A 23,656-nucleotide genomic window follows, 5' to 3' on the forward strand; every position below is an offset into this window, starting at 1 on the left:
ACTCAACCACCACTGCAGAGCCTGCACACAAAGGCTTTTCCACAAGAAGATCACTAGGTGGAGCCCAAAGTAAAAAAATATGGAACAATAGCTTCTCAATGTCTGCGCTGGGCTGCAGCACGCCCGCCTTACAGCTGGGATCTGTGTCTCCTCCAAGGCTGAAGATGAAATACTTTCTGAACGTGCAGGGTAACTACTACTTGCAGAAGACAGCAGCCACTTCCTGCTCTCTAGTCTAGCTCTGTTCAAGTCCATCGTGCTGCTGCACCACAACAGAAGGTTTTAAATAAAGCCGAATTTAGATACAAAGGAGCACAGGCATGCAAGCATCCCCCTGCCAGAACTGCGAAGGTAAGCCTTTGAATGATCTTCTGACTGTTGTGCTTGCTGCGCACAGAAAGGATGAGGACTGAAATTCCTCTCTCTGCTATCTCCTCCCCTCTCCTGGGAATTCACACATATTCAGATGAAGCGTGAGCTGAAGTCTGCCTTAGGATGGAGAAGCAAACTGGTCAAGGGGCGCATGCGTGATGGCATTCCCATCCCTCTGGAAACTCGGATGGCCCTCAGCACCTCTCTCTCTGAATAGCTCAGAATTATCAGTAGCACTCGTTGCTGCACTCTCCCTGAAATAGCAAGGACAACGAACACGAGCATGCAGAAAGCCAACCGGCTGCTAAACGAAACAGCAGGGAGCTGAAGGCTGAGTCAGGAGCTGAACATAGGCCTCCTGCTCTCATGTCCTGCCCATGAGAACACCGTTCTAACCTTATCCTTATCGTCACCTTCCCCTGCCCTCACGGCCCCATCCAGTTTGGTTCTGAACAGCACAATGGTTACTAATATTTGTCAATATTCCACCTGCTTCAATGGAAGTGACAGACAGCCCACTCCAGCATTCTCTCTTATCTCTGACACACGGAGAGGTGGCAACTTGTGGCAGGAAAAGGATCATCAACCTTTTGTTAAAAAGTATTTAAAAAAAAAAAAAAGGCTCAATAACCCTAAAAGTAACTGAAGTATTTCATTTTGGGTCACCCAATTTTAACTTGGGAACTACAAACGCAGGACAAGACGGTGGTGGTGCAACCTTTCCCAGGAGAATCTGCCCAGCTGGAATCCAAGCTCGCAGGGGATTCCCAGATGACCAAGACACGGGGCCACCCTACGCACCGCCACAACCGTATTTTCACCGTCCAGACCGCGGGACACCACAGCACCCCGTGCCCCCCTTCACGGGGACGTGGCCCACTCCCCGCCAGCGGGTGCAGGCAGCACCGCAGCCCGGCTGGCGGGAGGGCAGGGGCGTGCGGGGGGCTGTGCAGATTCACGACAAGCCGCGGGTGAACCGCAGGGCGAGGCGGGGAGCTGCGGGTAAGCCCGGCCGGGCGCCGCCGCCAGCCCCGCGCTCCGCCCGCTGCTCCCCGCGCATGCGGCGGGCGGGCGGCCCCGCGTTCCTGGAAAGTTCTTGGAAATGGATCAAAGCCGGTTCCGCGAACACGCGCGGCGGCGGCTCCGCGCGGCCGGCAGCGCCCGCAGCCCGGCCCGGCCCGGCCCCCCGGGAGGGCTCCGCCGCCCCCCCACCCCGGGAGCGGCGCTGACATCACCGAGGCCGTTATGGACACAGCTATTTATACCTGCTCGCTTTTTTTTTTTTTTTTTTTTCTTTCCCCCACCCCCCTCCCGCGTGGCTGATATCGGAAGAGCGATGCGAACACAATACGATTCCAGGAATCCCTCACTTCCTGGAACAGATTAAAAGGGGCAAACAAAAGATTACTTAGTAGGTTGGGTTTTTTTCCTCGGAGCTTCATTACTCCTGGAGTCAGTGACAAAGCAGGTTGCTGCTCTGCCGGCTCTTCCCCCACGCTCTCGGGGCGATATTATTTATTGCTATCTATTTATTATCATTTCAGAGGGCTCTGAATATTTTTTTTCTAAAATATTGCTCTGAAGGAAGATTAGTTCCTCCTTAAATACACGTAATTTCCCTTTTCTCTGGTAATTTTTAAAACTTTTTGTTGTTGTTTTCTGAAAAGCCGAACAAGAATACATTCTTTTCTAAAGCACTGAGAGTGGCCACGTTTTCCTGGCCGAAGTTGCTGAACAATCCGCAGTCTTTCTCGGACAGCCCGATTCGCCTTTGGCTCAGCTTCTTCTGTGTCTGAAACACAACGGAGTGCGGAGGGGGTTTGCTGGGACTCTCCAGCCTTCTCTTTCCCTGAACCCCAAACCAGAGGCTGGAACTAGCTCGCTCCTTCTGGGAAGCACAGAAAAAGGAGACGAGAAGAAGAAAAAGAGAAGAGGAGAAAGCATTTCCCACCTTCTTGAAGACTTAATGCTTTTCCCTTGGTCCAGGAGTGACATGATCCTCTGCGTTCAGGGGTAAGGTACTTTACAGCCTTCCTTTAAAAGCTGTGGTTTGATAATTGTGATTGGGAAGACTCTCCGGGACGGTTTTTCAGCTCGTGCGAGTTGCCGTGTGTGACTGTAACGGAATGGGAATGACTTACGCTGGCCGAGTATGGAGCTCTGTGTGTCTGTCCTATGTGTCTGCTTTTCAGATTCTATGGCCAAAAATCAATGGATCACAAAGTATTCCTGATTTCCCTGCTTTCTATGGCTGAAAAATTACATGGTATTCAAAGTCTCTGGGGGAGTAAAAATTAGTAAAAACTTGGAGTGTGTTGTTCAGTGGGGTGCATGTGCAGCACCCGCGGGGACACCAGCCCGAGACCTCAGGTGTTCTCTAAGGTCCCGGTGGAAACAAACTGCTTACAGGGAAAAACCTCCCTGGACATCAGATGGTTTTGTTTATTTCTAAGTAAATATTTATGCTAAACACATAATTTTGGTTTTCTATTGCTTTTCTGGGTAAGATTAAATGTATGTACATATACACAGACTCACCCATACACAGCGTTCTGTAGAATGAAAGCCATGGGGGGCACCATCTATAGCTACACCACCTTTATTCAGTAAAACAGGTTATACCCAAATCCCTTCTCCAGTACCGGTGTCTGGTACCAGTGTGTTGGCACTTTGGTGCCTGTACGATGAGCTCAGGTCATCAACATGCATAAACACCTGGTCTGCAGGAATCGTCCAGCATTTCACACATGCTGCATATCTGGAAAATGTCAGCATTTGTTTCAGCCTGAGCTGTAATGTCAGTATTACCCATCCCACTCACCCTCAGTGGATTTTCCTCAGAGGCAACATATCTATCTCGTATGCTTTAAATGACTAAAGCACGGGGATTTTTCTGCCATTTTCCCCCAAAATCTGTTCCACAGACAAGCAGAGCTCAAGCTTACCCATACTTTCCTACTACTCAAGTGGGTTTGTTGTCGCTCTCATTTTCAGCCTACTTCTACAGTTCCTATAGCCATGGCAAAGGGAATTCATTTTTCAACTTAGGCTTTGTGAAACCCTTATGTGAAGCTTTTCACCACGGTTAGCATACCAGAGCCCCTGCTTCCCTTCACCCACTAAGAACTTGTTATGTAGCCAGATGTGTATATGGTTGTCTCTTAGTCTCATTTTTTGATGACCATTTGTTGCTCAGTTCTCATTATCCTCTAAATTTCATACATCCTGGACTCCATACTCAGCCTCCTCTTCAGACCAAGCTCCCATCAGAGTCTTGGGAGGTGGCTGATGGCAGGGAGAGCAGCTCGACATACTTCTTGTACTGCTTGTACTGTGTTACCAAGTTCTAGCTTATCAGCAAAGTAACTGCACAGCTAACACTAAATGATATCAGGCATATCTGATTCTCTTGAATTTTCTTGGCTTTCCAAGTCTTTTGCCAAAGCACAGGGAGGTTCATTTGCCATCTCCTGAGACTCCACGGACTACCAGCTAGACATGCCAAATTTTATATATTTATTTTCTTCCTCATCACAGCTCTTGTACTAACACTTTACCCTGCTCAGTCCTGATCCTCCACGTCTCACCTCTACATTCTTACAAGCACTAATTATTTTCAAATACTTACTTTGCCCCATTGAAGGGCTGATTTTTCCATGTCAGCATGCTTTTTTCAACATGTCCTTAACGCAGCAAACTCTTCTTATCCCTCTTGCAAAGGTACTTTCATTAAAAGTTATAGTCTGCCGTTAGTCGCTGATCCTTCTGCTCTCCCTTTCCTGTGCTTGGAGCTGCTTTGGTCACAGCAGCAGCTCTTTTTTTCTTCATCCTACGTACAAAGTTGTTCAGGACACCAGCACCTCCCAGTCTATGAGAATTTCTAATCCCACCACTGCTTTTGATAGTATAGCTGCACTAGGACATTTTGTAGGGAGAGACAGGTCCGTAAGGCAGGTACACAGAAGTAAAACAGGGAGAGTATAAGCATGGCCCTTCTCCGGCTGCACTGGAAGAATCTCCACAGCGACTGCGTGGGGTTTGGGCTCCTTCAGCCTCAGGTGGCAGAAAGTGTAAGGCAGTAGAGAGCAAGCACAGTGGGAAACCTCATCTCAAGCATGTGGGCTCTGCTTCAGACAGACAACAGTGGCTGTAGAAAAGAAACATACTGACAAATTCACATAGCTGATGTGTCTTTTGGAGGACCAAACTGTGAACCGTTACAGCCTTTGAAATTATCAACTTTCTGCAATGAAACGGGAGTCCGTTTCCCCACGTAGCTTTGCTATCCCTCCCTTGCTTCCCGGTCTCTTAGCCAATTCCTAATTTCCTCTCCAAAGTAGGCATACAAAAAGAAAAAAAAAAGTAGTTCCATGCTAGGAACAAGAAAAGTTTTCTTCATGTTCAAAACCCTTCCCGAAGGAAAGGCCAGAAATTTTTTACAGGAGAAAATAAGTTTGGAGAGGTTTGGAATTTGGACTGCAGTATTCAAGTTCTGGGGAGCAAGTGGGCAGTGAGCAGTGCAGGACTGATTGTACTCAACACTGGTCACAGTCATTTTTAGCTCAGTGAACAGTCAGTGTAAGAACGCACCTGAGAGAGAATGCACTGCCAATAATCCTGCGTAACACCCTCTTTGCACGGCGCAAACTATTACACGAGGTATAAACCAGTGAGGGATCTAGTTTATAGTCCTCCTTGCTCAAAACGGGGGGAGATGGAGAATGAGGACTCTCCTTTCCCCAAGAAGGCAAGTAGCTAGACCTTTGTGAAGACCATGACATTACAAGGGATACTTCCAAATATCTTTAAAAATGCAGCCCTCAACACCTACAAATGGAGCTCAGGTGGGACTTAAAAGAGAACTCGGAGGTTTCCCAACAGCGATGTCTGGGTATAAAAGTATATTCAGACCCACTGCTCTGTGAAAGCCACTGAAAACACAGTCCCGATCAAGGGTGCCTGGTGACGATAAGGGCCAGCAATCACTTTTATTAAGTTTGGCTTCCTACCCACGAATAGAAATAAAGAAATGAGGATCAAATGCCGTGAATGCCAAGTAAATATCCTGCTTCTGAAATGTGATTTGGCATACGGAAAAAGGAAGAATGTTCTTTTCTAAATGCCAACAGAATGGTGGGGCTTTGCCACATATTGCATGGGCAAGAAGTGTCTCCCAGGGGTCTTACCAGGGGTTCTACAAAAACCTTACTGCAGGCCTAAGTAGTTTTATTGGAAATGCAGAGTCATGGAACTGGTCGTGGCTCTTGCTCACAAATCATTGTGAAGTCATCTTCAGGTTCTCTCTAATGTACTTTTCCTCCAAATCCCTTCTTCCTGCTCCCGGTCCCATACCTGGACTCAGCAGTTTGAGAAGGTGGAGTGCAGCTTTGATCAGGTGCAGATCAGTTTACAACACATTTCTGTATGTACCTGAAGTGTCACTGTTCACATAAAGCACAGAGGAGGAGGAAGATCAGAAGGGAAGCACTTACGACTTCAGAGCCTCTTTCCACTTCTCTCTTCTCCCTGATGTGGGAGGAGGTGGCTGCTGCCTTTGCAATCGCCATCAGCTCCAATGGCGCTGCGATAGTCTCACATTGAGGATGGGGCTGAGTTTCCAGAGAAATATAACAATCTTTTACATTGTGTCTGAAAGAATGTCTCAAGCAAGTGAGCACATATGAGGCATATAACACAGGACATGCAGCAGTACAGGGCACACAAAGGCAAAGAGCCTAGAAGAAAAGACGGAAATGAATGTTTTTTCTCAGGAGATTGCCTGGGAACAAAGACTTCCCTGGCCCCCAACATCCATCCTCCCCCTGGAGCTCTGCCTTCCTTTAGGAATCTCCATGCTGCAGAGAAGGCGCACCCATGGCCCATGAGAGCTCTAGGCTTTCTGAAACTGCACATAGATGCTGAACGGCTACACTAACACTCTCCTTAGACCACAGAAGGATTAATATTCATGGCAGAACCTCCTGCTGCTGTAATCCTGCAGAGATTACAGTTGCACTGAGATCTCCGTCGTGCCTTTGAACACTAGGGTTTTGTAGTGCAGAGGCTTGGCTAAAACAAGAATTCCCATTATTCTACCACAAGATCAGCTCACCCTGAGTTCCAGCAGACACATTTAGGATCAAGTCAACCTTGAGCAGAAAGACAAAATCCAAGCTATTCCCAGTTCTGCCTCTAATTATATTACAGTAAATGACTAACAAAGCCACCGGCAGAAAAATAAATGCTCCAACATTGTAATGATGTAAGTGAAGCTGTAATGCCGATATGAATCTTATTGCCTCTGAAACTACATATTCAAAGGCTAAAAATCTGATCTAAAAATATCAGGTTTCAAATCAACCCACACTGTAAGACAGACCACCTTTTACAAGGGGAAAGAGGACAGCTCTCCCTGTTTTTAAGGCTCATCTTCAGCTCTGTTATCCCCCTTGCCTCTCTCTGAACATAATCATATTGAAGATCTGTTTATAACACACAGCACATCGTGGTACAATGTAGCATGCATGGAACAAATACTGCAACCTATTTCAAGGCCAGGAAAAATAGCAGAGTATGCCCTTCATTTCAGACCTCATCCTTTGCTGGCGGAGGAAAAGATCAGGAGACTGTCGCTCAGGGACATTGCGGTGGATTTGTCAGAGCCCATCATGCAGCCTCTCCCAGTTATGGCCTTCCAGGAGGAGTCCGCGCCTGCCTTCGCAGCACCAGTTCCAGACAGCAACCCGCCTCAGACACGAGACCCTGAAGAAGACCTTCTCTGCATTGCAAAAACCTTCTCGTACCTGCGGGAGTCTGGTAAGGCTCGGCTCAGAAAGTCACAGGGTCAGAAGGCTACAGGGAGCAGGTGGCCAACTCCGCAATCTGAGTTCCAGGAGGAATCTCCTGGTCCCACTTCAGATAGGAACGGGGTTCTGTCACAGCCATGGCTGACTCGTGGATGCACCAAGTGTATTTTCCGTCTCTACAAACTTGCATCATAATTTACTACTAGTATAAATAAAAGCTTTGTCTTTTATAACTGAATTGGGAGAAAGAAATGCAAAAAGGCCCCTTTTTCTCTCTAAACTGCAGTAGCTGCAAAAGTAGTCATCCCCATCCCGAACCCCAGCACAGCAATGGCAAGCACAGGTAGGAAACCCTTAGAACTTGACATGGTCTTAATTTCTGAAGGTCCTACCAAGTCTGGGCCTGGTTACTTCCCAGGCTCTGAACTCAGTAGGCTTCAAGGTTTCCCTAAATACACTGCCAGTCCTTTAATATGTTTTTTCCCTAACAAGTTCTTTCTGGGATGCTTTTCCAGGTTGGTACTGGGGATCTATCACTGCCAGTGAGGCCAAGCAGCATCTCCAAAAGATGCCTGAGGGCACCTTCCTGGTACGGGACAGCACCCACCCCAGCTACCTGTTCACGCTCTCTGTCAAGACAAATCGAGGCCCTACCAACGTGCGCATCGAATACACTGACAGCAAGTTCCGGCTAGACTCAAACTACTTGTCCAAACCTCGCATCCTGGCCTTCCCAGATGTGGTCAGTCTTATCCAGCATTATGTCATGTCCTGCACAATGGAAAGCAAGAGTGAGGCTCCTTACCCGCCTCCGTCTCCTCTACCTCCCATGCAAAAAGAGATGGCAGCAGCTGCAGTACACTTGAAACTCATCCGGCCGCTTAGCCGCAAAGACAACATCCCCAGTCTCCAGCACCTGTGCCGGCTACGGATTAACAAGTCTACAGCCGCCGTGGACCAGCTCCCTCTGCCGAGGCGGATGGGGGACTATTTGAAGCAATATCCTTTCCATCTCTGAAGCACGGCCATTATATCTCAGGCATGACAGACAGGGACGGAAATAAGAGAACTTTGCGTCTTTGTCCCGCTGAAGCGCGGCATCAGGTGGGCACAGTAGAGACGCGATTATCAGCAGAGACTGCATCCATCTTTCCTCTCCCCTTCTCTCTAAATCCATTCCAGCGCCAGGGAGGAGTTGGTTGTTCCAGTGAACAATGGGACGCAATCTGAGCTCTGAACCTCAGGCTGCGCCGACAGCGGCTGTGAGAAAGTGCTGTAGGCATGTGCACACTACTTGAATTTCAGAGTTGCTGTGACACCAGAAATGTTAACATTGTTATTTTTGCTATTTATTTCCATGGCAGTTTCTCTCCTCATGGTATTTTAAAAGCACCTTTTACTTTATTGTTTTTTGTTTCTTTTTCTTTTGTGGAATTAGACTTAGAAGAAAGGCTCCCAGCCAACTGGCAGCCAAAAATCCGTGGGAATTTGGCTTTGGATTCACATCCAAATCATACCTGTTTGAGCCTGTCCCCGTAACCAGGTCACAGCAGTCCACATCCAAACTCCCTCAGACTTCTGGGGTATGTGGGACTCAGATGACTGTATCTAGATCCACCTCTTCAGAGGTAAAGAACATTTTTTTTTTCTTCCTTAGGTACAAGGGGCTGGGTATCATAACCTCAAAGCACACTGGTAGCAGCTTGTGCATCTCCCAGAGATGCATGCTGCATCACAGGCTGTGGACAGGAGACTTCTTTGAGGAAGCTCTTCTTCCTTGAGAGCTCTGAGCAGAGATTCTTGAGCTTGGGCCAGGGAGCACTCATCCCATTTTTTTTTTCCACCTTCTCCATCTCCAAAGGAAGTTTGTGACAAAACATTTAGAAATAAGCAATCAGAAACTCAGCTTTCTCATTTGCAGGCAGAGGGATTTGGGTTCAGAGCACTCTGCATTTGGCTTGCATTTTGAAACTGCTGTTCCCTGACATTGCCCTTGCCTTGCGAGACAGGGGTCAAGAACGAGGGCTCCTTGACCAGGGGTTCAGAGACAGTGCTGCTGAGCTGCACCAGTGCCACACAGCTTCAGGATATTTATTTATTTATATACAAGTTAGAAGCACCTCAGCAGAAAGAGCTGTCCTTCCTCTCTGCTAACACAATGCCGAACTGCCAGTTGCTCTGCCTCTGCCAGCGTCATTCACAAGCCACACGGCTTCAATCAGAGCCGGGCTCTAGCACACACTGGAAACCACAATTCAACTTTTCCGTTTGCCAAGGTCCAGACCTCTCCTCTCCCTTTCTCCGACGTGCATGTGTGTTATACTTAACTAGATTTTTTGCTCTGGGTTTCCTTCTCGCACCCCATCCCTTTCACACCCCTGCTCTTTTGCAGATAGGAGGGACAAACTGCAGATGGGATCTGCCCAAAACCAAGCACAGACAGAGAAGGGACTGTCTCTCTAAGGCTCTATAAATGAGACCAGACAAATCCCAGCTATACCTGAGGGCTGGAAGAGGAGGTGGAAAAGGATGGGATGGTGACCCAGGAGACAAGCTCAAAAAATGGGTGGAGTTTCTACCACCCTATCTTAAAGCTGCCCAAAGGGACAGATGGCCTGATGTGCTTACTCAGTGTCCTTTTTTTTTTTCCTCCACATTTATACAAGTTTGTTCTCTTGCAAGCTTTGTTTTTGATACTTTGATGATTGACAGTGTGCATGTGTAATGTCAGGTTTGCTTTTTATTATATCCTTCCCCCTTGCCCCATATGGCAGCAACCGTGGGAAGGTATTGAATAAGAAAAAACTTAGAAGGCAAAACAAAAAAGAAAACTTAAAAAAAAATAATATAAACCATAAATCACTGAAAAGGCTTCCTTTTATCCAAACCACCTCTATCTGCCTGAGGACACTGGGAACAAGGAAACCACAGCTCTGCAAGGAGCAGCAGTGATCTCAGGAAGCCCACATGGCTCGGCCACAGGCTTGGTATCTACAGCATGTGAAAAATCAGCTTAAGAAATGTACAGTGCAGAAGGGCAAGGTGTTCAGCTCTCTGAAACTTGCCTCCTACTTGACCGGATGAGGCAGAGGCTAAGCTAAAGGCTGTAAGCTCATATGGGCAGGGACCATCTCTGTTATGTGTTTGTTCCGCATCTAGCACAATAGGGTTCTCCAGGTGCTACTGCAATACGAAGAATAAACAATACACAGTTACTCCAAAAAGTCCGTTTCTTCTATCTTGAGACAGTTTGTTAAAAATCATTTGACTTGGATTTTAAATAAACATTTTAAATATATTTTAAAGCCACTCAATGTAGAAGTCTTTGGTAAAATCAAAATGGATTAATTAACTTTCTATTCACAGAAGTTCTCTCCAAGAAGACCAGACAAACTCTTGACCATTTTTTTCAAACAAACCACAAAAACCTTTAACAAAAAGAAAAGCCTTTCTGATACTGGGACAGTTAACACCAAAATCACCGTCACCATCAGCCTGGTTTCTACTCCACACAGATGAGCAGCGGCAGACCCCAAGTTACCAAGAGCTTAAGGAAGATTCCTTAACGATGTAGAAATACACAGGAATGATTTTTGTATTGCTTCTGTGTGCCATAGAAAACCATTACAATCTAGGGGAAAGGAGATGGAATGTAAGTGGAAGTTTGGCTACTTGTTTACAGCAGGCTTCAAGTTGGCCCCCAAAGAAAAATTCTGCTCATGGTAGTGTTGAAAGACGAGTTCGTGAAAGGCAGACCATGCTTTGGACACGAGACTCATGGCATCAGCTATCTCCTCATGTTCTGCTCCCGCTGGGCCTCAGTTTCCCCGTATTTGCAGCCTGGCACAGCACCCTTTCCCCTTCTTGTCACCTCACGTGCCAGATACCACAGGTGAGGAAACCACCGGGGAGCTGGACTGCTCTGTGGTGTCAGAGGGAGACAGAGGCCTCCTCACCTGTCCTGTCTCTCTGAAATGCAGGGAATACACGGAGGGAAGCCCACGACTGGTACCTGACTCCACCGTGGCCCCTTTGCACTCATTGCCCAGGAGAGATGCTCACGCCACAGTCCCCCCACCCTGCCCCAGGCAAGGCACGGTGTGCTCTCAGCCACTGGAAGCAGTAAAATACGCCCAGAAGAAAAACCCAGAAGCTCAACTAGTTCCTCTCCATCATTCTCCCTTTCTGAATCCACTGGCTTCAGAGTTCAAAATACTGCTTTAAAGTGTTCCTAAAGCACGTGCTGTCCTTCCTATGCCAGTTGTGGGGCTGGCATTCACTAGCAAACATTGTTTCCACAACCTCATCAGTGCAAGTCCATGGGTAGATTTCCACTGCACACCAACGAGGAAATGTTGGCAAGGGAATAATCTGCTCAAGTTTAAGTTGTTAAACAAAACCAATCACGTCCCCCTTGGTTTTATGAGAACGGTGGAAAGCGAACTAGATAGGGTAGGAAAAAAACACCATCAAAGTGGAAAAATGAAAACAAAAGGAAGGAAAAGCTGCATGCATCTTTAAAAGGGAACTTGAAAACCCTGGAAAATATTCAAAAGAAAGATGCAGCACTTCTGACACATTATTAAGCAATTTTTAAATTTCTTAGCTGTGCTGAACTCTTCCCCTAGCTACATATATGAAACACTGCTGCTCCTTTTCCACAGATTGAAGGCAGAAATGCTTGGCATGAGTCAAGCCAACACAGAACTGCAGTCACACATGGCTTTACTGCATCGGCTCTTATCTTAACAACTCCCACTCCTGCATCTTCAGCACGTTTTGTTAAAGCAAACAGGTTCATGTCCTGAGAACTCCTGTGCCATACCTCCGCACAGACTGAGCTGGTTTTTACAATTGAGTTCCACATCTCTGGCAACAGCAGCATTCGTGGAAATGCAGACTGACCTTCACAATCACTGAAGTACAGCTGCAACACCTCTCCCAGCGACACCTGTTCAGTTTGCTGAGCCACTGCAGGACAATTTGGTGGGATTCTCTCTTGCTTTGCAGTTTCTGACTACTGTGAAGTCCCCTCTGTGAGTCTGAAAAGCAGACTGATAGGGTTGGGAATAGAAATCCCAGTCCATGACTGAAACCAGGCTACCGTGGCTCACTGCCACAGCAGCAATACCCTGCAGTTTGTCAGGCACATACGGTATCATTTTCTGTCTCAAATAATAAGCCTTTTGAAACAGCCACACATGCAAGGGAAAAAATAACCCGTCTACGTGCACACGCTTCTATCCTCTCAAACTGACTGAAACCCTATTCCTTCCCCCAGATCCTCTCAAGCACACAACTTCCCTTAACCTAGGCCAGATGAACCAGCCAAAAATGAAGTGAATCAGCAGAGTGCATTTAATTCTCTTACGACAGACATGGTCAGGTATTTCCAGCAATTCACCTATGACATGGCATTCCTAGTCCAAATTCCATTGTCAGTCTTACCTGCTATCTATGAAATTAAGAAAATTAAAATAAAAATGAACTGGTCACTGTATGTATGGCTCTTCTGCCCTGCCAAATAATGTTCTCATGTTCAAATCTGTCAAAAGTCAGTTATCACAGGCCTTTCCTGTCTCTCCCTGATGACTGCTGAAACACTTGCAATCCTCACGGAAATGCCCTATCCCCTTCCCCACCCCTGAACTCATCAGCAGTCCAAAGGTCTGGAGCATGGGGTAAAGCACAAGCCAGTAAAGATGTGCCAGAGGAACTCTGAGTGCCAAGTAACATCTTCCAGCTCACTCAGTTCCTAGCAGCACTGTCACAACATCTGTGTCTCATTTTCAGTGAGCCCTACCTGTCATTCACAGGAGAAAATGAAAGTAAAAAACACCAGACTAGGTAGGTCCTTATGGAACAAACCAGCCAAAGGTAAAAATTAGATGTTATTTAAAGAGATCTGCCCTGTCCTTGGGCAGAAACGATCATCCTTTTGCCTTTTTGTGTTCACAGCAACCTAGCATTGAATTTTCTAGAGGGTGTACAAGGGAACCCAGTCCTGCCAGTATTGCCTAACGGCATGATAGCAAAAAGAGGGCTACACAGTTGCTAAGTGCGTTGATAACACGTTCAGACTCAGACTAATTTCTTTTGAGACATGCCTATTTTCTGCCCACACCCAGTCCTGCCTATTTATTTTTTTTTTATAATCACGGGCGCCAGAGTAGCAGGGAATAGGAACACGTGGAGGTGTGGTTTTATCTGGAGGCTAACGCTGCCTCATGTGAACCCCACTTTGATCTTCCACTTACGCTTCCTGAGAAACACAACAATCGCGTGGCTTCTACTACAGGCTGCACGAACAAGTAAGGCCTTTGGGAGCAGGCATCATTCAGACATCTGTCATGCAACGTCAATCAGACATCTATCATCGCCTCTGCTGTACAGCAAAAAACAAGTTTAAAGGAAAATGACAAAGTGGGCCCAGGAATAAAATTAGATTAGGGGTTTTCAGTATTCACATCACGGAGACGGATGAGTGTACAAAAACATACGCTTCCAAATTTTAGCGAGAAAATGTCTTCTTTTCTTACTTGAAAAAAGGTTACATTGTTCAAAGGAGAAGGCTACTGGTAGGCAAAGCATAAACCAGACAGAAGAAAAATCACTCTAATGGCTTCACTGTTAGCCTGGGCAATGAACTTCAAAAGGAAACTATGAAAAGGGTTCCCGTAAGTAAAATACAATTTGGGTTTTACATAATAATATAACAGTCTTAACATATTAATTTAGAGGGCTTTTGGATCAAGAAAGGAGAGGGAATACAACAAAGCTTCAACACTACAACAAAGCTTCAAAACTTCTGCTAATATTCATTAAAGATGAGATTCAACTAAAAAGGAAATTTTACTGCAAATCATTGGTGACTTAGTCCTTGCAAGTTCCTTTCAATCAGCCGTGGTAGTGGCCACAGCTGGAGACACGTTGTGGGGACAGATGGCCCACAGGTCAGCTCCACACAGAGCTGGTCTTGCATTCCTGCAAGATCATCACTGGAATAATTTAAACATAGGAAAGACCAGACCCCAGAGAAAGCAGCCTGCCCCAGCAGAGGAAAGGATCCAGTCAGAACCACTCCCAGTCTGACATACCAACCTAGATGTGCAGAAAAGGGTTTGCTTTTCTGAACAGGAACTACTCCCACCCTTTTGCCCCTCTTTCTCAGGTCTTACTGGCAAGGGTCTTCTCCTGAATGCCATTATTTCCTAAATGCAGTATAACTGCACTTTGCATCAGCTCACATTTGAGTTGCAAAAACGAATACAATGTCAGTTTTTGTAAAAATAGCTATTTTAAGAGAGCACTCTATCTACGCAGGAAAGGCATTTGCTGTAATGTACCCCCACGCAACTGCAGTGACAATAGAAACTTGAAATAATACCGGCTGCTGCAGCATTAGATTGCCCAAACATATAATCAGAGACTTGGTATTTCTCAAAAAACCTACGACATAAATATGCCAGATGGGAGGACAAAGGAAGAAAGAGCTGGTCAACCAAAAATCAGTGGTAGAGCTCAGCCAGGACCCGAGTTTCTTGGACTCCAGCCTGGCAGTCTGCATAACTCTACCATGGGATTGCCTTCATCTATAAGATACGCTGCAACTTTTCCAATTGCAGCTGTTGGAGAAGTGCCGCTCTTACCAAAACTGCCCTGGCTATGAAACCTGTAAAATAAAATGGGCTAAATCCAGGTTTGGTTCCCATTGAGTGGGATGGGAATTCATTTACTTCAGGGCTGAACTTGGTCCACTTAATATTCCTAGTTTTACAGACAAGGCTTTTATCCCTGGTGTAACTCTGACATGAATTTATCATCAAAGGAAACTGTAACGCTGAAGTGCAACTTACTTAACACAAGAAAAAACCTTCCTTCACACACTACCCCACCAGCATGCATAAACCCTAGCTTGGATATTTATTTTTTAAAAGCAAAAGGAAAGCCCATTGTGCATTGTACAGTTAAGTCCTGGCTTCACTTGAATTCACCTAGAAATACCCCAGTCAGAAAATCTGCAATGCCACATTAGGATGCAAACATTAGTCCGTGGAAAACTGAGCAGACAAACCTGGATTGATCTCAGCAAACTCATTTCACATTGGCTAAAACAGAGCCTTCAGTAGTGACAACACCTAAAAACAACAGCTCTGGGTTATATTTGTGACAAAGAGACAGCGAGACCCAGTGCTGAGCTCCTGGGACGCCCATCCCATCCGACCGTCCCCTGCCGCCTGTTCTCTATAGGCTCACTCAATGCGAACCAGCAGAGAGCCAACAGCTGATCAGAGAGCCTGTATGTTCTTTAACGTGAGGACTGTCTCTTCCCTAGAACAGCAATATGGTTTGAAACGCAGTTTACAGAAGGCAGAGCTGTGTTTATACTTGTCAGAAGTTACCCAACTTGGCAACCGCTCTTCCCATCATGCAAGTGTCACGGCAGTCACTGCCAAACACTGCAGAGGCAGAGTTCAAACACCACCTCCAAGCCTGAAAATACGCTGAGGAAACATGTTGCATAGCGCACATGCTATGTGTTTGCACATGTTTGGAAGTGCTAACTACTAGTAAAAGGTGGTGTTATGACTAAAATGTAATCTGAAAAAGCCTAAAACATGACCTAATATAATTTCCAGGGAACCTTTCAGAAAATCTCTAACTGCTTTTGAAAATACCTCCTTCTTTTTTAAGCCTTTGGTTTTGGAATACTCCTTACATTCTTCTAAGACTCTTTGCAATTCACCCCGCTAAATTCCCTTCCCTCCAGTCCTGTGCTATGAATGCCATCTTGGCTTAGAGCCGCTGGGCAACATTTCAGAAAGAACACGTACAAAATAGCACTGCAAGACTGCTGGAATGAGCCAGATCAGCTGGGGGCTGAATGGTTCCCATATGGGGCCAACATGGGGACTCCATATTACTCTCTTCTTTCCAAGAACATAGGTGATGGAAGGCTTCCCTGTGCATGCCAAACCTTCTCTTGCTGGTCAGATCCTTAGGAGTGAGGAGCTGGGTTAGCGTGACCTGCCAGGTTGCTGGCTCAGGGGTATTCACAAACAGTGGTTCCAAGCAAGAGTGTGCAAATGTCAGAATAACCTCAGTGCCTCAGCATTCTAAAAACTAGCTGGGAGGAAGAGTTTGGTCATTGAGGTAGTGGGGAAACACTTTGCTGCAGAAATCGTTGGTTCTGTTACCAAGTGAAAAGCTGCACTTTCCCCTTTCAATGTAGACCACTTAGGTCAGACAAACCAGCCTGGTATGCCACTCCTGCAGCTGCCTGTTACTCTATTCAGTCCATCTCTCTTCATCCACATCATTTTCTGTCTGACATACTCGTGCACCCTCAGGCTGCATATAACCTTCTAGCTTGTCTCTGGGTTAAGGAAAGGACTTCAGTGTGCCTTGCCAATCTGTGTTTCAGGCAGGGAGGAGGCCAGATCTGCACACTCCCTGGTACACACGTCCCTCTTGTTCAGATGTGCTGGACCAAGAAGGCACCTGAAGGCCGTTATTTTTTTATGTCCCTGAGCTTTCTACTGCCTGGCTGTATACCAGCCTGTCTTACCTGAAAAGATGAGCTTTTATTACACAAAACAGTACAAATCAGGCACGTAGCTGAAAACAAAATAACTCACGTTAGCGTCAAGTTACACGGACTTGTGTAGCAAGTGAAAAAGTCACATGCTGGCTTCCGTTGTTTCCAAACATAGAAGTGTATTAGCAGATTTTGGCAGAAAATATGCATTGAACATCATGTTGGTATTTCTTGTTCATATAAATCATGGTGTCGAAGGGAGGGTCCATCACAACTATTGGAAGGGGAAATACTCCACTCAGTTTTGGATGGGAAGAGAGGCGAGTTCAGAAGGAGCGGCTCCGCTCTGTAACACAATCAGATAACCCCTGCTGCACGATGTCAATCCAGTCCTACTTGACTAATTAACAAAAAACCATATTATCTTGCTTATGCTTTTTACCTCGCTTGCAAGAGGGAACAAGCAGAAGATTTTGTCAATTTTGCAACTTATTTTGTATTTTCCTTTTGGCCTACTATCACTCTAATAATCACCTCCTTTGTCTCACCTCTTCATAAAGGAATTAGCTGATGGAAAAGCCATACTCCTGTCAAAGAGCTTCTTAAACCAAGGACAATCCTCTCCCTGTGAGCGAAAAGAAACATTCTCTTCTCATGCTTGGCGTAAGGGAAATAGGTAACTGTTAAAGAATCTGTTTCTTAATTATCTCTTCCCATTCCCCCAGCAGCAGCAGCCAGCATCCCTCTTCAGCCTATTACTTAAGTGGAATTAAAACCCCAAAGGCTTACAGCAAATGCTGTATATCCTATAGTGACCCCTACACCTACCACCTACCACCATTAATTCTTACCGGAGCAGAAAGAATTCAAATTCTCTCTGCAGTTATTGACAAAACAAATGACTTAATGAAAAGAGAACATGTTACAGACACTGGTGGATTCTAGGTAGCCAGCTATCTCATGTAATGACCCAACAAATACCAGATGATGCAGCTAGCTGACGTCAACGCTGCTCCCAGGGTTTACCTTGACCAGCTACAGAGATATAAATATTCCCTATCCCTTGCTGTTCCAGTGTGTTTGCTTTCCAAGACAGGCACTGCAAAAGACAATATCACAGGAAACCAAAGCATAAAGGAATTATTTTTTTTTACCCTTGCCCTCAAGCCTTCCTGTGGCTGATACAATCAGTACAGCAGTGCTGTTTTGGAGGCAATTGGTGATTAAAGCCTACAAAAGGAAGCACTTCAAATTATGTCAGGGAACACTGATTTTTCATGTAACTTTTGCCTTTTAGAGACAGCTTTTTGATGCAAAGGGAGCTGACGTGAAATGAGATTTATATGTTATGGTATCAACCAAAGGAAAAGGGAAAAAACCAGGTCCTTTACCATCTCTGTCATTAAGGCATTCAAGTCAGTTGGAACCATTGCCAAAAAAAGAGCCCAGCTCATTACCATGGAAGACATGCCTAAAATCACACATAAGTGTTCATGTGCATGCCAGTGATCTAATATTGTTCATATAGGCTCCCTACAGCTTCATCTAAAGCTTCTAAACCTCAGGATCGATATGTATGCTGAGATGATTCTCTTAAAAATCAACACAAAACATGGCCAGCAGGTCGAGGGAGGGGATTCTCCCCCTCTGTTCCGCTCTCATGAGACCCCCACCTGCAGCACTGCGTCCAGCTCTGGAGCCCCAAACATCAGAAGGACATGGACCAGTTGGAGAGAATCCAGAGGAGGCCATGAAGATGATCAGAGGGCTGGAGCACCTCTCCTATGAGGACAGGCTGAGAGTTGGGGCTGTTCAGCCTGGAGAAGAGGAGGCTCCAGGGAGACCTTAGAGTGGCGTTCCAGTGCCTCAAGGGGGCCTACAAGAAAGATGGGGAGAAACTGTTCAGTAGGGCCTGTTGTGATAGGAAGAGGGGTAATGGTTTTAAAATAGAGGGAGGGAGATTTAGATTGGATATTAGGAAAAAAATTTTTTACAATGAGGGTAGTGGAACACTGGAACAGGTTGCCCAGAGAGGTGGTGGATGCCCCATCCCTGGAAACGTTCAAGGCCAGGTTGGCCGGGGCTCTGAGCAACCTGATCTGGTTGGGGATGTCCCTGCTCACTGCAGGGGGGTTGGACTGGATGACCTTTGAAGGTCCCTTCCCACCCAAAGCATTCTGTCATTCTATGATTCTATGTTCTGAATTCTTACTCCATGGACACAAATCTCTTAACTTGCCCCCTATCCTGAAAGAATCATGGCTATGAGACTTTCTAACAGCAACAAGGAAAAGGACGTTGGCACGTGGATACCAGCAAACACATGAGTAGTTAAAGCAATGGAGTCAGTATAGTGAAATGGCAAAGACATCAACAATCCACATAGAAAAGTCTCTGGAATTCTTTTTTTTGTTTTGTTTTTAAATTTGATTATTTAAATCTATGAACCCCAGCAACTTTTTTTTTTTTTTTCTTCTCTTTCTCCTCCTTTCCCAGTTGAACAATGTGCACATTCAGGGAACATAAGGAAAACTGACAGATAAAGGAAGTTTCCTCTTTTGTTCCTCTGAGGCAGAGATGTTGGGGCTTTCTGTGTCCTCTCCATAGGGCCTCCCATGGGAAGGCAGGAACTAAAAGGCTGAGGACATAAGCAGCGAATGTACATCTCCTACCCGGTAGTTGACCGAAGTGCCTGGATGAGCTGAGTTTTCATGTCATTCCTCCCTTCTGTCACCTGTACTGGTGTTCTGCTTCCACATCATCAGAAAATACCTGAGATACACAAAATTATCAGTGGTGACCAGCCTGATCTTGAGACACACAAAAGCAGCTACAGAATTCAGCAGCTGAGGACAAAGCGGGATATTAAAGGTACTTCAAATCCCACATAGTTACCAAGTAACAATTTAACATCTGTTTGAAAATGACAGCTCTTCCTGCAGAAAGTAGGTCATTTCTTCAATGTCAAATTCAGAACAGACCAACCATAGCTGTGTTCACTGAAACCAGTCCCTCTAGCTATCAGGCAGCTCCTATTGCTATCTTAAACTAAAAGTAATCCTTCGCATCTTATTCAAAATCCTTTTAACAACTCAAGAACAGAGGATGTGTTCAAATAATTCCTTTATCTCCAGGGATGATACAGGACTACACCAAGGGCTGCCTGGGGACGTCACCTGGGTGAGGGTCCCAGGGGACCAAACTTAGCTCAAGTACTCCAGACTTCCTTCTCTGACCTAAAACCTCAGCTCGAATCCTCGCGCAGAGCCTCGGGCCACGTGCCCGGCTGGAACTGCCGCAACGGGAATGCCCTTTACGAACAATGGGCAAAAAGCCCGTCACCAAAATTAGTAGGGCTCTACCCAAGCCTGAAGAGTCTCCTGCAGTGCAATTTAAAAACAACCTCAAAAACAACTCTGGAGGAATGATTATGGCCAGCGCACAGAGGCTGGTTCTCTGCGCTACCGCCTCCACTGAGGTCAAACCAATACGAGTAACCTTCACAAAAAGAAAGTCAGGCCCAAAGCTATTCTGTACAAAGGTGACTTTTTCTTGCCCTCTGCAATGCTGCCTCAAATCCGAGCAAGAACTGTTTGTCAGCGGCACAACCTCCCTTCTTCCCAGCCCTGCCAGAGAAGAGACAAGTCTGTCAGATTGGTAGGACAATAAAGGAAAGCACGAGTGACTTCACTAAATCTTTTCTCTTGTCACTGGGGCAATCAACCACGTAACACCATGAGAGAAAAAACCTCACATTTCTAAGACTGGTGTTTTAAGTTTGGGCTCCTGATCACATAAAGTCTTCCTTTGTCCTTTCCCTCTCAAAATGGAAAACACACACCCTGTATCGTTATTCCTCTTGCACAAACCCCAGCGCTTTGCTTGCTGGAGCACTAGAGACAGCCCCCCCTTTCCCCATCCCGGTGGGGGGCAGCTCACTGCTGACGGCGATGAATCACAGTTGCTCTTCGGAAATTCACTCTGATTTAGCATGAGCAGCGTAACATTTGAGTACCTGAACAGGTCTGACTCCCCACGTCAGCTAATGAGCTTTCAGTGGAAAGCTGGATGCTGTTACTAATTACATCGAGCTACACCCTACTTCTGACAAACACCTATTCCATCCTGTGTTTGCTTGACCAAAGATGACGAAGATGATTTTCTTGGAAAGGAACCAACTTCAAAAGAGCATTTCCCTCCTGCTGTCTTCATGCACCATATCTGATCAGTATCATTTCCCTGTGCTGTTAAACGTCAAGCACTTTTGTTATGTGTACACTTATTTTTTTGAGCCTCCAAAGCAGACCAAAGGAGCTTGGGAAGATGATTTATTAATTGTACTCATCCTCCTCTGCTTGGAATAGCACTTTTTGCCTCTTCCATATGATGCACTAATATTTTGTTACCTATGCACGATACTTTGGACTCAATTTTTGTCCCATATTGTGGTAGCTCCAGTGCAGCTCCCAGTTAAGCCACCCAAGCTACGGAAGTGTGTGTGAAAGGGGTGTCACACCCACTACGTGCAGCAGTGGCTGCTGACAGCCGAAGAAAAGGCTTTGATGTGGGAACAGAGGAGCCAGTGGGTGAAACTCATGGTACTGGGCTGCTCATGCATCCTAGGGTGGGAAACGGAAGCAGAGCTGTTTCTGACTTTTCATTAGCCAAGAAGCAGAGTAAATTTGCTGCTGGTTGAGCAGGACTCATCCACAGATCAAGCGTAACAAATAGCAGTGTGCCTCTTTCTTCTACTTAAACTTTGAAGAACCACCTGTGCAGGCAAGAAAACAATTTAGATCTTCACGCCAACGGAGCCTGCAGTCTGAGATGATGCTCGCTCTACACTGCTGGAGTGGGAGCAAGTCCTGAGTGGGTTACTTTTCACGGCAATTGTTCGTCACGCTCAGAGTGTACCAGGACCTGCAGGAGGATGGCATAGCCCTGCACCGTCAGAGAACCCCACATCCCCCACGGTTCTGGTCTCAGTTTCAGACACGAGGTAATTAAATTCTTTCAGTGAGTTAGCAAATTACATAAACCCAGCCTCTTGGAAGACACTGCCAGAATGCAGAGAGCAGCAAGAGCACTATAAACCCACACACTGGCTTGGTGCACTCTGACTTCTTGACAAAGACAAGCTCCTGAACTCAAGGCAGTTGAAGCCGTTGGCTCCGAAGGTTTGGTGCCTTCCCGCCGTGCAACACACAGCAATCAAGACTGCCCTCATGCAAAGCAGGCGCATGCATTCTCCTACACAGCAGTTTCAGTCTGACAGCAGCAAGCAGGAACACCTTCCCCTGCTTGCTCACCTCTCTGGCTGCACCCAGAGGACACTGCCCTCCGTGCTCGAAGGCAAGCAAGCTGGGGTGGAAAGCAACTTCTAAATCTTTCCTTTCCACTGCTGTCGTTTCCAGATTGTAACATGGGCAGATTTTTCATTTAATGTTAATTGTCTCAGGCCTCTGCTGTAAGGACTGAGGTGGTATTTTTTCCTTCTTCCTTGAAAGCCCTCAAACAGTAGGCAAAAGGCATTTGGTCCAGATAAAAGAAGACATAAGCTTGAAGTGACTCTGTAAATACCAGAACATCTGGGGGATGACAATGATCCAAAAAGATGAGAAGAGGCCCTATCACCAGATCAGCCCAAAAGCACAAGCCAAGAAAAACACCAAGTCACAGCTATGAAACTGGCAATTCATGTTTCCTTCTTTAAAAGTAGAGAGGCAAATAAAATAGTGAAAAGTGAAGGAAAACATCATACAAATGGGAATATGATCTAGAATAAAAGCATCTATAATTAACTAAGGAGTGGATAAGTGATCTGTTGAGCTTTTGGGCCTCCAGAAAGGAGAAGGATGCTGACGGTACCCGCAGGGCGCCCTGCGGCACACACAAAACCCACAGAAGGATGGCCTAGTGCCCTTACCACGCACGATGCCGCAGGAAGAATTAAGACTCTACTAATGAAGGATGTGATTTAAGCTGTGTGCAGCACTGTCACTCCCTCCGTTTCTCTGTCAGGCTGAAGAAAGGAAACTAAATGAGCTCTTAAAACCACTGGGTCTCAGTCAGCCCTCCCCCAGACTGTCAGGTTTCTGTGAAAGCCCATTGCTCCCTGGGGTCATTTTCACTGCACTTCAGCTCTTCCAGGAACTCAGACACGCTGACAGCAGTCCCTCCTCTGCCAGATACCCAATCAGAGCACCGAGGGACATTTTTCTAAGGAAGCTAATTGAACATGTTTTATTAAAAAGAGGAAAAAAAACAAACACAAAAATCCAACCAACACCCACTGCTTTGCTCTATGGGCGAATTCTATGAAACACAGGAAACCCAGAGGGCAAGATGCTAGGCACAGGATCAGCTGAAAATATTGTTTAGGAAACCAGACAAAGCTGATGATGAACTTCCCCTGGAGTCTGGAAGGGCCATCAAGACCCACACCTGGCCTACAACTTACACCTTGTCAAAGGGGTGTCTCAGGTTGGGGATCAATGCCTGGAAAAGGGGTAAGGTGGCAGTTTTATACACACTTTTCAGTGCGAGCTGTGGGGCAAAAAAATGACTCAGAATTCGCCATGTGACAGGAAATGCTATTCACACCCCTTAGCAGTGATTATTAGCACAGCAAAGTGGTGGAAGCACGGCCAAGGACACCAAGAGCACACACTCTTTATTCGCAGAGCTCCAGCTGCCCTCTCTGTACTATACAGCTCGTAAAGCAACCTACTTTCCTGCTGCACCAAGGCTCTGAAATTAATCCCAACATTACAAGGACATAGCACACTGCAAAGTCACACTTTGAGTACCTGAAAAGCGTGAGGGGATACACCGCTATACACGATGACCCCAGACATCTTATTCAATGTCTCCCCGATACCTTCTATTTACAGAAGTAAATTCACACAAAGGCTTGTGTAGCTGCCAGATTAATGAATTC

The 23,656-nt window shown here is 46.1% G+C and overlaps 2 protein-coding genes across 4 annotated transcripts in view; one reads left to right on the forward strand and one right to left on the reverse strand.

The window, feature by feature from the left end:
* The window catches only part of MAPKAPK3 (MAPK activated protein kinase 3), a 128,675-nt gene that overhangs the window by 58,311 nt on the left and 46,708 nt on the right, over nucleotides 1-23,656 (reverse strand). The window lies entirely within an intron of this gene.
* Nucleotides 1,685-12,678, forward strand: CISH (cytokine inducible SH2 containing protein). Of its 3 annotated transcripts, XR_015259549.1 has the most exons (5): nucleotides 1,685-2,385; nucleotides 6,962-7,188; nucleotides 7,694-8,282; nucleotides 10,545-11,070; nucleotides 11,159-12,678. XR_015259549.1 is itself a non-coding variant. In XM_010123674.2 (3 exons), the coding sequence occupies exons 1-3, from the start codon at nucleotides 2,339-2,341 to the stop codon at nucleotides 8,194-8,196; spliced, it is 777 nt and encodes a 258-aa protein (XP_010121976.1). In that variant the 5' UTR covers nucleotides 1,686-2,338; the 3' UTR covers nucleotides 8,197-10,487. The 3 variants fall into 3 exon arrangements, 1 of the variants encoding a protein (XP_010121976.1); XR_015259548.1 differs by having other exon boundaries at nucleotides 10,545-12,678; XM_010123674.2 differs by lacking the exons at nucleotides 10,545-11,070; nucleotides 11,159-12,678 and having other exon boundaries at nucleotides 1,686-2,385; nucleotides 7,694-10,487.

The sequence above is a fragment of the Chlamydotis macqueenii genome, chromosome 10 (assembly GCF_036417535.1).
Source record: "Chlamydotis macqueenii isolate bChlMac1 chromosome 10, bChlMac1.mat, whole genome shotgun sequence".
In the NCBI taxonomy this organism is placed as follows: Eukaryota; Metazoa; Chordata; class Aves; order Otidiformes; family Otididae; genus Chlamydotis; species Chlamydotis macqueenii.